This window comes from Micrasema longulum, unplaced genomic scaffold (genome assembly GCF_059751315.1).
Source record: "Micrasema longulum isolate JH-2025_06_02 unplaced genomic scaffold, ASM5975131v1 h1tg001383l, whole genome shotgun sequence".
Lineage (NCBI taxonomy): Eukaryota > Metazoa > Arthropoda > Insecta > Trichoptera > Brachycentridae > Micrasema > Micrasema longulum.
The window spans coordinates 103842-118024 of record NW_028278569.1 but is presented as its reverse complement, the minus strand read 5'-3'; the positions used below and the strand labels follow the sequence as shown (position 1 = coordinate 118024).

At 31.4% G+C, this 14183-nt stretch overlaps 1 protein-coding gene across 1 annotated transcript; it reads right to left on the bottom strand.

Moving 5' to 3' along the window:
- Nucleotides 1–799: 799 nt before the first annotated feature.
- On the bottom strand, nt 800–12236 carry LOC148275582 (STAM-binding protein-like A). The gene is made up of 9 exons (XM_088235497.1): nt 11865–12236; nt 8876–9143; nt 7409–7537; nt 6938–7077; nt 6049–6229; nt 5442–5579; nt 4879–4991; nt 2216–2318; nt 800–1285 (listed from the first exon to the last, which is right to left on the bottom strand). The coding sequence occupies exons 1-9, from the start codon at nt 12083–12085 to the stop codon at nt 1223–1225; spliced, it is 1356 nt and encodes a 451-aa protein (XP_088091623.1). The 5' UTR covers nt 12086–12236; the 3' UTR covers nt 800–1222.
- Between the last annotated feature and the right edge of the window lie 1947 nt (nt 12237–14183).

The following is a 14183-nucleotide window of genomic DNA, read 5'->3' as shown; positions in this document are numbered from 1 at the left end:
TTCAAAGTGGAGGGTTGGATTTATTTGAGGAATCTAGACAGTCATAAAAAAGAAATTGTTAACGGTCATTATAGGTTAATTTGTGTTAGTTGCCAACTTTACTATGTATAAATACTTTGTCTTCTGTATTGGGAACTTGTGGGCTTTATGCCTGTTTTCCCGATCATGCAGAAAAAAATATGTAAACGCATATAATTTTATTTGAAATATACACATTTGTTTTAATTACATGTGTAGATTTTAAAATGAAGTTGGTATGATTTATAAATAAAATTCAAGTGATAAATTTACTTTTTAAGTACACGTAAACAGAAAAGTGGAACTTTTAGGAAAAAAAAACATATTTAAAGATTGAATCAACTTCCATATTCCCTTCTCTAAAATGTACTATATCTCTATTGTAATGTGTTATTTGAAGATTGTTTTTATTTCTCAATACTGACAATATATATTGAATGAGAAAAATGAATCGTTTTAGTTAGACGAGGTGATTAAATTTTTTTAATTAAAAGTAAATTAAGAAAACTAGTTTTATAAATATTTAAAATATATAATATAAATGTACTTGACATTATAAAATAGTATACATATATGCATGAAATAAAAATGAAATATAATTTACCACAATTACAGACAAATCACAATTGTCAGGAAGGCAGTATCAAAGTCCATAGATATAATGAACATTAAGAATTTTGCTCTCAAAGATTACATTTCATATATTATGTAGCATTAAATTTGATGAAAGCAAATGTATTAATCTAAACATTTTATTTTTACTTCAATAAAATAAAAAGAGTTTCTGCTTACAAAATATGCCGATAGTATATTATTTTTATTTAGTACGAACATACAACAAAAGCTCATTCAAAGTTTTAATACAGTAGAACTCCAATAATCCGAACTCCGACTATCCGAATCGCTGATTATCAGAATAGCATTCAGAATTTAAGAAAAAAAAAATTAAGACGGAAACATACTGCGATTAGCAAAATAATCATTTTGTCTACGCGCGCTATTGTCCTTCCCTCCGCGAATTGTCCTCCCTTCCGTTTTTCTCCCATTTTAATTCAAAATGACCCTTTTTTCAGAAAAAAACTAATTATCCGAATTTTCGATTATCCGAATGGGGTCCTGTACCAATTGATTTGGATAATTGGAGTTCAACTGTATATATTTCTAGTTTATGCCAAAATATTGGTCCGTATTTTTAATGTAACATTTATCTTCTTAAATCGACAACTTCCAATGATGAAAACTCATTCAAGATTATGTGTGTGGCATCCTGAAAAAGGAAAACAATTATAATACACATTTTCAAATTCATTTACTCCAATGAAGAAAAAATATTCGAAGCAATATCATAGTTTTCTAATCAAAAAATTCAATTTGTGATTGTAAACAAAGCAAACTATGTATATAAATTGTTAAAATAAGATTTCTTATTTTGTTCCAGCATCTCGTTACAAATCTAATAAGTTAAATAAAATGTTTTTTATTACTAATGTAATTTACGATTAGGCGCAAGAGAAAGGGGTATTTTCACAAATCGTTTATAACATTTAAAATATTTCAAACAGATTTTTACGATATGATATAACTATCAATGTATAAAAAAACAGTTTTTGTTTATAATTAATGAGCAGATACAAAACTACTTGCAGTTGGCATCACTTCACTTTGACAAACGCTCCTAACAAATGTTAAGTTTTGTTTTCGGGTAATTCAAAATATGCATATTTTAAACCATTGTAGAAAATTTAATAGACGTCACAAAAAAAAAAATTGTTTTTTTTTCTTTTTTAAAAATTATATTTTTTAAAAGAAAAAGCTCTATTCTATGAACAAAAATCTCATAACAAAGTGTTTTATGATAGGCAACTTCAAAATCAGCATTTTTGAGTGCCCACTAAAAACACATACATATTTGTATAGACCTCCATGAATGCTACAAATAATAGACAAGTCGTGATTCATACAAATCATATTATGATGCATCGAATGCATGATTTGTTTATTTGTAGGATTTATAGAGGAGTAGTAAACAGAGTTCTACGGTAAATGTAAATACAAAATGTGATATTTATTGTTACAATGCACCAAAAAATTATGACTAAAAGATGTGTGTTAAGTTTTTATTTGTTGGGAAAACTATCTCTTTACTGCTTTGATTGATATATTTATATAAAATATTATAATAAAAATAACAATCTACCATAAAAAGCGGAGGGTCGTTGGGGTGAGGGTGGAAACCGGTGAGCCTGCAGTTAGATATGAAAGACATTCCATAGTTCGGAGTTAGGCTAAAATAACGAGTCCTGAAAAAAATTAAAGCACTATTATTTTCATGACAATCTAAATAATACATTCTGTCAATTTAAAAAAAAATATTATCATACTATATAAAAGAATTTTATACGATATAAATTTAAGTTTCCTCATTGGGGAAACCTGAACATACTTAGTTCAAAATGTAATTTAATTTCGAAATTGGTATTGAGTAAAAATTATTAATGAATCTATGTTCACATATTATACTTTTATAATTTTTTTTATTATTATTATTAATTTATTTTAACAATAACATAGCATACATAATTGTATTGTTGTTCCCGCAAAGCCGAGGCATGTTCGCGAGTTACATTACATTTTGTTCATTATTTATAAAATATAGGTACAGAGTTTAATAAAAAAATTTAAAAAAATATTTATGTGCACACTTAAGATTCACTTATTCGTTTTAATAGGTTTTTGATGGTTTTTAAAAATGTATTTAAGTTTTGGTACTACACTCCCCATTGTTTTATCTTCATAGTAGTTTTTCTGTCAAGGCACCGTCAGTTGCTGTGCCGATACTTATCGGGAGATAAGATATTAACATGAGATATTATAAGTACTATATATACCTATACCTAGGGTCAGGTGGGGAACAGTGTTCACGGGGTACACTATAACAGTAGTAATATTTCCTTTATTTTTCTTCATTGCAACACGGTTTTTTTTCTACGGCCAATGAGAATTCAATATCCGCCATCCTAACACAGAGCTTGTTTGATAACATTATTTATGATTTTTGTAGTAGTTGCAGAGCATTGTTATTATCGGTGTGAGGTAATTAGTGATTGAAAAAAAGTCATTTCATTGCTATTATGCAATAGTTTAGGTGAGTAAATGTATTTCCTATTTAATATATTGTTTGTAAGCCGTGTAAAAAATCAAGCTTGCCGGTTATTCTAGGCGAACTTTATGAAATTGAAAGCAAATCATTTTAATACTCTCCGGGTCCCCCCAGATCTGTGTTACAGTGTAACAAGTAAGTGACATCAGAAAACCACTTATACCTCATGTTTAAATATGACTTGGAATTGTATAAAAAAAAACAACTTCAGCTCAATTATTCATCAATATTTCTTTTATCCCCTTCAAGTTATCACCATTAGAGTCATCAATCTTTATAGCACTTCTCGCAGGCCGATTTCGGAATGGCTTTCAGCTCCCTCTGGGAATTTTCTTTCATCACCTCAATTGAGTCAAAACACTTTCCGCAATGTGGTAATTTGAGTTTAGAGAACAAGAAAAAGTCACGTGGATCCAAATTAGGGGAATACGGAGCATGGAGAACGACTTTTACGTTGCTTTTGGAAAAATATTCGCGTACAAGGAGAGATGTGTGAAATGGCGCCTTATCCTGATGCAAAAACTAGGAGTTATATTTACATATATCTAGCCTTTTTCGACGAATATTCTCCCTCAAACACTTCAGTATGCATAAATAGTATTTCTTATTGACTGTCTGGCCTATTGGGAGAAATTCCGAGTGCACAACACCACGATAATCGAAGAAAACTGCCAACATCCATGATTTTGAGCAACTTTGGCTTGGTTTGTTGAGTTTTGGCTCAGTTGGCAAGCGCCACACAGAAGATTGTCGACTTGTTTCCACGTCATATTTATACACCCACGTCTCATCACCTGTAATGATGCGCTGAAGGGCGGTATTGTCCATAGAAAGCATCCTTTCATCAACAGATTTGGGTTGATCTTTTAGAAGAAAATTAAGCCAAATTTGCAGAACACAATAGAGATCTACTTGTTTGCACAGACGCCACAAACAAACCACACGACAAATCACGTTAAAAATTGACACATATGTATATGACGGTCCTACCAACTGTGAAAAGAAAAGAAAAATATCAATATCTTGAGCGCGGTCTTTTTAAATGACAAATTCTAGGTCATATTTAAACATAACAGTATTACAACAAGGTGGAGTACATTTTAGAGAAGGTAATATGGAAGTAAGGGAATTTACGGGACTTGGTTTAAGTGGCCACTTTACACACTGTGTAACATTCACCATTCTGCTCATGTTTGAACATCAATATTTATTCAACTATTCTATCAGTTAATTTTTTTGTAGTAAAATAATAAAAACCTTTATTGATGTGGGTGTTATTCATCTGACTGCATCTATACTGAATGTGTCTTATACAAGTATAAGAGTTAAATGAGTTTTATTGCACTAAAAATATTGAAAAAAAGCATTGAGGTTTCATTTTGTTATGTAAAAAAATCAATGGAACAATCAATTATAATTACTGCAAATAGAAATGCTGCTGGAATCGAAATAAGTTGTTTGTTAATTGATTTTTCACATAGCTCAATTAAAGAAAAATATTAATAATATAGGATACAATAATTAAGGAAAAGGAATTTGAGCCTGAAAAATTTGTAAAGTTGAGTGCTTACTCAATGTTCATTGAAGTTTTGAAGATGGGCTACTGCACAATGAATTATAATTCACTATAATTGAATTCCTTAAATTGATATGGTGCAAAATGTTTGAAAAAAAAACAAACATAAAAATGCAGAACATACTCATTATATTTGGGAGCACAGACAATGGCTATAGCCTCTGGCATCATGAGCTGATAGGAACACTGCGTGTGAAGGTCTACTGAGGAGAGGAAGGCAGTCTGAGTTGGGTGTGTCTGAAATGTTTACATACTCAATTTATTATTCTTTATACATTTTGACAAATCACATGGAAATTCAATGTTGGATAAACAGTTAGCTTTTTGCATGAAGAACGTTTGACAGGTAAACACATAAATTCTCATATGCAAGACTCGACAAGTCAACTGTCTTTCAACCAATTTGTTGCATGCTGGATTCAAGATACCATCACTCGCCAATTTGACTCTAGAACAAAGTCCCTGGATTATCAAAAAAAATATTCAAGAAGTTATTTTTGACTGATTTGTAATTACATTATAATACAACAGAAATTTCTAAAAATGTAGCTATGGGACACAAATGCATTTTTACTAAATTTATTCAATGGAAATCTAAATTTTTTATATGATAGGCATCTAAATTTTAAATGTCCTGTTTATTAAATTACATCATCAATATAATCACTCTTAATAAAGACAACCTACATGAATCCAACCAAGTGTGATTAGATTGTGTTGATCTTGGTAGTTGAAAATTTCCTCTTCATTCTTTGTAATACACGAATCTGCAGTTCCATTCTGTTTGGGGACTATCATGTGAGTTATCAACAGTCGATCTCTTTCCTGAAATATAAAACCGTAACATTTACAACACGCTTTTATCACGCTGCATTGACAAAAATTCAAAAATTTATGCTGACAAATTATTTTGAGAGTTGAGTACAGATCTTGTGAAATAAGTAATAAATTATACTCTTACCACAGTATAAATGCCTGATAACCCGTCACGTCACATGCATAAAGCTTTTTATTTTTTCTGATTGATTTTCAGGTTTTATAAGTTAATTTTTTATTTCTTATAGGTAGGTATGAATTTTGTTATGAGAAACCTGGCAAAGAAACAATGTTTCAAATATTACGTCTTAAAATTATTTATTATTTGTAGGAGGTTAAGTTAAATCTTGGAAACATGTGTATATCTTAATAAAATGTCCTAGAGCTTAAATTAAGTATTTATTTATAATAAATTTTAGCCTCTCAATATTGAGTTTGGAGGTTTTTTATGTAGTGAGCATCATTGCGCTAATCTTACCAAAGTACCAGCCAGAATACCGCAAGTCTCGATCTTCTTCTTGGTGTTGGGAGCTGCCAAGGCCAGGAACCGGTCCAGCAGGAAGGAGGGTACCATGATAGTGCGCAGGGAGGACCCTCCACTCAGGAGAGATGTCGCCGTGGGAGGGGGTGATGGGTACAGACTGTCCGACGTTGATGGGCTGGAACATATAAAAATAAAAATAAAGACACTTTAACTGCATATTATTTATTTAATTACCAACCGATTTTGGAGTTGCTACGTCCCGACATTAATCTAACATCTATGAAAGTAATAATTAATTTCTAAATTATATCTTGATAAGGGAGCATGTAGTAGCTCGGAAACCAGACGATAAATTGATAAAAAAAACAATGTGTGTTGTATTTAATTACATAATGAATAACCACAAAGTTAGTGCTTCAAATATACATTTTATTGAAATATTTTTTTTTTAATACACATTTTAATTCTGTGATCATGAAGTCCTTACAAGTTTTATGATCATATTATTTTATTTATTGAGTATTTCCTAGTTATCGTTATTACATATTTTGTCTGTGTCCAGGCGGATGAATAATACAGTTCTGAGTGTAAAATAGAACCAGAAACCTGGTCGGCAGTTTTCGACTCGATGGCTCAATCTCAGATAAAAATCCGGATAAGAGAAATCAAGTGGAGATGGGTCCGCCTCTTGGTGTAGTGATTGGCATGTTTGCCTACCAAGCTTGAGGTCCTGGGTTCGATTCCTGGGGGGGTGGACATGAAATATTTCGTTGTACACGAACCTCTTGCTTTTATGAATTTAATGTTTTAAATAAATCAAGTCAAAAGGCTAATTCTAAGTGATGAAACAGCACAGAATAAAAAATATATAAATTCAACTTACAGCCGTGGTTTGTTTTCCCGGATAATGGGTGGGGCATGCTCATAATTCTCCGGCGGGGCACGATTTGGTTCTGTAGCAAAATCGTCTGGGTATAGAACTCCTTGGACGCTTGGTACCGGATTCACGACATTCCATAGGGGCTATAATCAAATGCAAAATAGTGAATGCACAGAAAATCATGAAAATAAATATTTACTTAAGTATTCACCTACAGATAATTTTAATATTGTTTTTTTTTTACTCGATAATACCAGTTTTACAATCTACAAAAACTTCTGCTCACTGTTTATAAAGAGATTACAACAGATTGATTTTGATTTCTGTCTAGGTCAAATGATTTTTTCTATCACAAAATAGAAAAACAGTAAAAATTACAATAGTTTTTTTAATGCCTTTTTTTATGTTTTCTAACTTATTTTAAAACATACCATAGGTTTTTTTAAATATTAGTACATTAAAATACATAATTACACTTTCAGGCGGAGGTGCACTTGGATGATTGGAACTCGCAGCAGCCTTCAAAGCATTAGCCTTATTTTTCTCATTTTCCTCTTTCTTTTTCTTGAAGGCTTTTGCTGCATTTTCGGCATCTTTTTGTTTCTAAAATATGTGTATACCAGAATAAGCATTTGTTATAGTATTATAATAAAACTCAGCACGTACAATAAAAATTACATCCTTTAAGGATTTGAATTGAGCGGATAAAAAATATGCTTAAAATAACCAACAAAAAGCGGTTTAGTAGATGCTTAGCAAAGAAATACACACATTTCTAAAATTCACTATTTTTAGCTAATATTTAAGTAATCATCATCATCATTGCCTTTTCTGCGCCCAGCGGTGCTAGGATGCTCATTTGTAAAGCAAATGCAGCGTATATCTATCATCTGTCACATAAAGGTGTCATCAGTCCTAAGCTTTAGGAACAATGAAATATAGCAGTTTAAACCACCTTCAAAATCAATATTTCACGTCCACCCTGCCAGGGATCGAATCCAGGACCTCAAGAATGGTAGTCGAATGCCCCAACCACTAGCCAACAAGGCGGATTTATCTCCAATGGATTTTCTTATCCAGATTTTTTACCCGATAGCAGCCATTGAGTGGAAAACACTCAAAAACTGTTTTGGTTCTATCACACACAGAACTTTATTGTTTATCTACCAGTAAACTTTTGCAGTTCTATGTACAATATTGTCTTTGAGAATATTAATTTATTTTTCAGACACACGCAAATATATTTGAGGTTATTGTGAGCTTACTTAAAAGAAAATAACAATTGAGAAATAACTCATATTAATAAATATTAGTATATAACCACTTAGCGACTTTTGTCTACTGGTTTTGAGACGTACTCGTCTCTTCATCTGGACACTCAATACATCAACATGAAAATACTACATAATCAAATATTGTTTCAACATAGTCTACTTTTTTATTTAAAAAAGAACCAATCCCACCAGATCCCATCAGAGTAATTTTTGTAGTTAATTGTACATAATAAGCAAGGCAAAAAATAAGCAACTCAAATATTAAAAAAATTAAAAACAAATCCTGTAACTATCAACCTCCTAGCCCCTCCCTTTCTCAAATCCCCCCCCCCCCTCCGATACCCGTTCGCCAATATATCACTGAATATTAATAACCTAATTTTTAGTGCATGTTCCGACATGATGGTGTTTGCATCCCCTTCAACACTGAATGTAATTTATGTATTTTTTCATAAATACATGTATACTACGATGATGGTAAAGGTGAAAGTGTATTTAAGTAAATTCATTTTGACATAGCGAATGTTCTGACGAAGAGACAGGTACGTTTCGAAACCGGTAGACAGAAAAAGTCGGTAAGCAGTTATACACGAATATTTACTAACATTAGTTAAAATGATTGACCACAAAGTTAATGCTTTAAACATAAATAATAATCGAGAAATACCTTATCTGCGAGGCATTGATTGTACTCCTTTGTAAACTGCTCTAAAAGTTTGGCTTTTAACTTCTCTGCCTTAGGAAAGACTTCCTTTAACTGCGCTTGGTTGCTAGCTTTCATTTCTGCCGGTACTAAAGCATATTCCGGATGTTTTATAATCTTCTCCACAAATAAAGTCATAAACCTAATGTAGAGTATGTATGCGTACTGCAGGTTTCCTTCCTCTAAATACACATTCGCCATTCTGACAACTTCCAATCCGGACTGATAATACCTGGAAAAAAAGCATGTGTTTAGTTCAACAATGTTTGAGTATGTCCAAATGCTTGCAGACTGGCTGGATTTCCACCCTAGGGAGATATTCTTATTTAAATTCGTTTCAACAGAGAGGGAAAATATTAAAGTAAAGTGGCGACTTAAACCAACCAATGACAGATCATAAGCCCTGTAAATGCCTAGACTTCCATATTCCCTTCTCAAAAATGTTTTCACGCTCTGTTGAAATAATTTTTTTTAGTTGTTCATGTGCATGTTCACGCCGATGAGCACGTACAGGCATGCGCAGGTAAAACATATCGCATCCTTAAATGAGTAGTGTTACAACTGCCAAAATGCGATTTTTCATTTTTGGTATCATTTTGTTCAGTTTTTTTTGCTCTTTTGAATGGAAAAATATTAACAAGTCCATTTCAAGAAATGGCCCAAAGATGGCATTTCAAAAAATATTTACATGGCGCCACCGGCGGGAACGGACATGTTTTCTAGCAGAAGACAGTTACAAGGACTCATCTCAGTTGCCATCCGCATTTCAATGGGGCAAAACACTTCGCTTTGGTAAGTTAAACAGTCACATGGCTCCTTGATGCTGTTTTACTTCATGATAACCACTATGAAGTTAAATGTTAAAGGGTTACAAGGCACCATAATACTATCCATGCTTGAGATGTCACGAGCCACAGGAGACATTTTGTGCATTAATAGAGCTACATGGGCCGTAAATATCGTTTTCATAAAAAAATGTATGCAATGAGCTGTAGCAAGAGCCCATGAAACTATTCAGACAAAAAAATCTTGATTGCAAAATATCGTAAAATATCATAAGTCCAGTTTAGGTTATGTTTATGTAAACATGGACAATAAAAGCGGATTTAATTTTACCATTACAAATTAGTTTTTCTTTTTCTTCTATCTTTTTACAGTACTCATGGAGAGCAATAACCGAACCAGTTTAATTACAGTTCCAGATTTCCGCAAACAAAAAGAAAAACTTCTGTCTTGCTGCGCAAAAGGACTGATTCTTCAAAAATACGCCCATTACTATATAAGAATCTTTAATTTTTTTCAAAGAATGTGGTTTGAATTGATCAGTGGAATACTGGCATTACTTACCTACTTATTAGGGATTTATAGTAGTTACCTTACCTAGTTATTTGCTCAAAATTGTGATAGAATCCATTTGTTTTTTTATTCACTTGTCACTGTTTTTATTTAATAAATCTGCCTAACTCCCTGTTGTAACAGTTTTCATTAATAAGCATCACCAACATCACAACCAAACCGAAACGTTACAAATACCAATATTCTTAATATCTCCTTAAAAAGTTTTATCTTTTTAATTAGAAAAATACAGGCGTAAAATATTATTTTTTCCAAATTTTTCATGTAATTTATTCTTCTGTGGCGCAAGTAAGTTCAAAGATACAAAAAGTTAAATATTACAAAACTTTGAAAAGTTCTCCTGAAAAGTTTCTGTTTGGCATTTGTAACACTACACTTTTGGGAGTGCGATATATTATCGGTACTAAATGTACTAGAACATAATTTACATTTTAAATTACTTACTAAATTTTTTAAACTTACAGCTAACAAAGGGTGAAATAGGTAGTATTGAAAAAGTTGATTTTATCACTCAATTAGATACCTACACATATTTGATCTAAAATTTAGGTGACATTGTATAATTGAACGTAGTTATGCAGAAAGCAGCCAGCCATAGAAAAGTAAAACTGAGATAATAGCACCTTTGTGAAAAGAGTGAATAATCAAATCTACACAACAGTTAGAATGTTTTTGACTTTGACAAATGATAAACAATGCATACATTATTTTTTTTGTATTTCAAACAAGAATCTTCATAAGTATGTACTTAAACAATGTTAATGAATTTTAAAGTAGCGTAAGATTTTTCTAGTCCTGTGGGTGTTTTCCGCAAATTGATAAATTTGGTTTTTGCGATCGACACTATTTTTAGAATGTCATTATTACAGTTTTGTGTATGAAAGCGGTCTGGCTGTTTTTAGCAAAACATAGAATTGACTTTACTGCACCCGATAACACCAATATCTCAATTTTTCAAAATTGTGTGCTGGCTGCTTTCAGCATAACTACGTTCAATTGCACATATATAAAAATCAAGCAAATCTATAGGCACCTTGAGTAACTGTATTTCATATGTTCAGCATAGTTTTTAAATACTGATAAATTAATCGTATGCGTCCGTAATCTACTAGTTGGCTAGTTGTAAAACAATGCATGAGAATCAGGTTCTATTTCTAGCTAGACCAACATAAAATAGTCTTGCGTTTAATTTACTGTGTACAAGTAATATTATTTTATGATTCAAATGTAATTTATTCATCTACATTTCCGCATCCAAGATTCTCCATTTTCGATAAATGTTTTTATTTGTATGGGTACGTCTTTACCTGCTGCTCCATAATTCATGCAAAGATATTTTAATTCCATTATACTAAGACATTATTGGTACATTTAAAACCGCGAAAGAAATTCTTGTAATATGACAAAAAATGTTTTAAAAAAAAAATATATATATATATTAATAGTGTCATTCTCAATATTTTCTTAAGCTGTTAAAATATTACGTATTTTCTTAAAATCAATAAAGACAACCTCTGACTCATTCAATATTCCAAATAAATAAGAAACCAAAATAAAACATGAAATTAAATAATATCAGTAACTGTAAAGATGTTACCTTCTAGAAGGTATATTTGGGTCCACGGTGACGGCTGCACCATTTTCTGCTAATTGTTTAACTCGAGCTGAAGGTTCTATCAAACCCACATCAGCGGCCGATGAATATTTCAAATGTGAAGAATCCATCCTTCTCAAATATTGTATACAGGTGTTATTCCATATACAAAAAAAATCTTTTTTGAGTTTACGTCCAGATTTACTGATACACCATAATTTCATTTATAACATTATCTGATAACGACTTGCGCGAATAGCAATTTGAGATGAGTAATTAAATAGTACGATCATTGAATGCATTTTGACGTTTGACACTTCGGTTGACAGAAGATACAAAAATTTTCTTTCTTAAAACTAAAAACTGTTTCATTTTCCACGGTGCAGTCGGTATGGAAGTTGCATAAAAAAAAGAAGAAAACTGTTTGAACATCATAATATTTAGTTACGAAAGATGAACATAGATGACTTGACTTAAATCCACTTCGTATAAGAATCCAGTTGGCAACACACGAGCTTTTTTAAAAATTGATAAATTACCAAATTAACCAAGTTATAAAAATCCACAAAAGAAATAAAAAAATAGTAACGCTGTAACAAAAAAATACTAGAATTGAATGATGTAATATTATAATTACATAAATAACAGCTTTAAATTGCTGTAATTAATCACTGTTATTGGGCCTGTTAAGGTGCAAAAAAAAATCGTAATAAAAAAAACAGGCATAAGTTCCTATATCATATTTTGAAAAAGATAAGTTCGATTTAATGTTCTATCGCTTATACAGAGGCGAGACATGTAGGCATGTAGATAAAGTATAAATCTTTGTTACTTTTGACCATAAACATATATTGAGCAATGTAGTGTGTTTATATACTCAAACTCAATATTAATTTATAATTATGTAAAGATTTTTTTGATAATTTGACATTAAAAAATAAATGTAATTTTCTTTTAAATATAGTTTTGGAATGTATTTATTTATTTCATTTATTTATTTCATTTATTTTATTCAGATATTTAGAACATTACAGAAAGAAAATCCAATTTATTCCAAATACGAAAATAGATTATAAGTAAATAGTTTTGTTATTAAAATAAAAAAAACAAAATGTAAAAAGAAAAATTAAAAGTTAGCAAGTGCTGTCCTAAGGAAAGGCCCACTGTCGTGAAATATGTCGACATCCGAGGTGATCAGTAGCAATATTGCTCTACCAACCGGCATAACCATTGGCAGGTTGGTTCTGCATCGTGGTAGGTAAAACAATCGATGCTGTCTTTGTCGAAGATAGTTATCAGGTACAAACATACCTACACCTGGAAAAAGTGAACACCCAAATGAACGTCCCTCCTCCTCCTCCTCCATAATGACTGATATCCTAGCATCCCCAGTTAAAAATCGGTTGGAAAGAGCCAAAGATAATATCCACACTCTTTTAGGTACAGATAGCGCAGAAATTTCTTCTGCACTCTCTCCACCATCAAAGAGTATCGAGTCTCATGTGGCGACCAAATAATGGAACTAAACTCCAAACGGCTTCTTACCAAGAAATTATACAATGTCCTCATAATCTGAGTGTTATAAAAGATCTTGGCATTTCTAAGAACAAAACCAAGCATTTTAAGGGAGTTATTACGTAGATTAACCATATGAAGATTAAAAGATAACTGAGCGTCAAACAACACCCCGAGATCTCTAGACGTTAAAGCCCTTTCAAGCCTCACTTCGTCTAGGAGATAACGATAGTACATTGTTTTGGATGCTCTTGTGTATGCCATTACAAAACATTTGGAGACATTGAAGAATAATTTGTTATAATAATTTGAATGTCACTCTGAAGTTTAATACAATTTGAAGAAGTCAGTATTTTACAAAACATTTTTAAAACGTCAGCAAATAAGAGAAAATTACAAAATTTTATGACTTTACCAATATCATTTATAAAAAATAAAATAAATTAAACAACTTTGTTTTTAACCACTAATTTTTATTTTTCACCGACCGGTTTCAAAGCAAACAAGCTTCTTCGTCAAGGTTTACGTAACTAAAGTTACGTAAAAGTTAAGTTAAAGTAAGTTAAATTACGTAAACCTTGACGAAGAAGCTTGTTTGCTTTGAAACCGGTCGGTGAAAAATAAAAATTTGTGGTTAAAAACAAATTTGTTTTATTTATTTTATTATAATGAATAACCACAAAGTTAGTGCTTCAAGTATAAACTTTATATAAATTATAAAGATTATAAATAACATTGGTCCCAAATAAGAACCCTGGGGAACTCCTGATGAGGTATTAAATGTTTCAGATTGATACAGTCCGTATG

What these genes read in the sequence shown, in the direction of transcription:
- LOC148275582 (XM_088235497.1), bottom strand. Translation starts at nt 12,085, where the DNA reads ATGAAATTATGGTGTATCAGTAAATCTGGACGTAAACTCAAAAAAGAT. An exon ending in CCAAATATACCTTCTAGAAG is followed by an intron (nt 9,144 to 11,864) that starts GTAACATCTTTA and finishes CTTTTTTTCCAG; the next exon opens with GTATTATCAGTCCGGATTGG. An exon ending in GTATTCTGGCTGGTACTTTG is followed by an intron (nt 5,580 to 6,048) that starts GTAAGATTAGCG and finishes TTTATATTTCAG; the next exon opens with GAAAGAGATCGACTGTTGAT.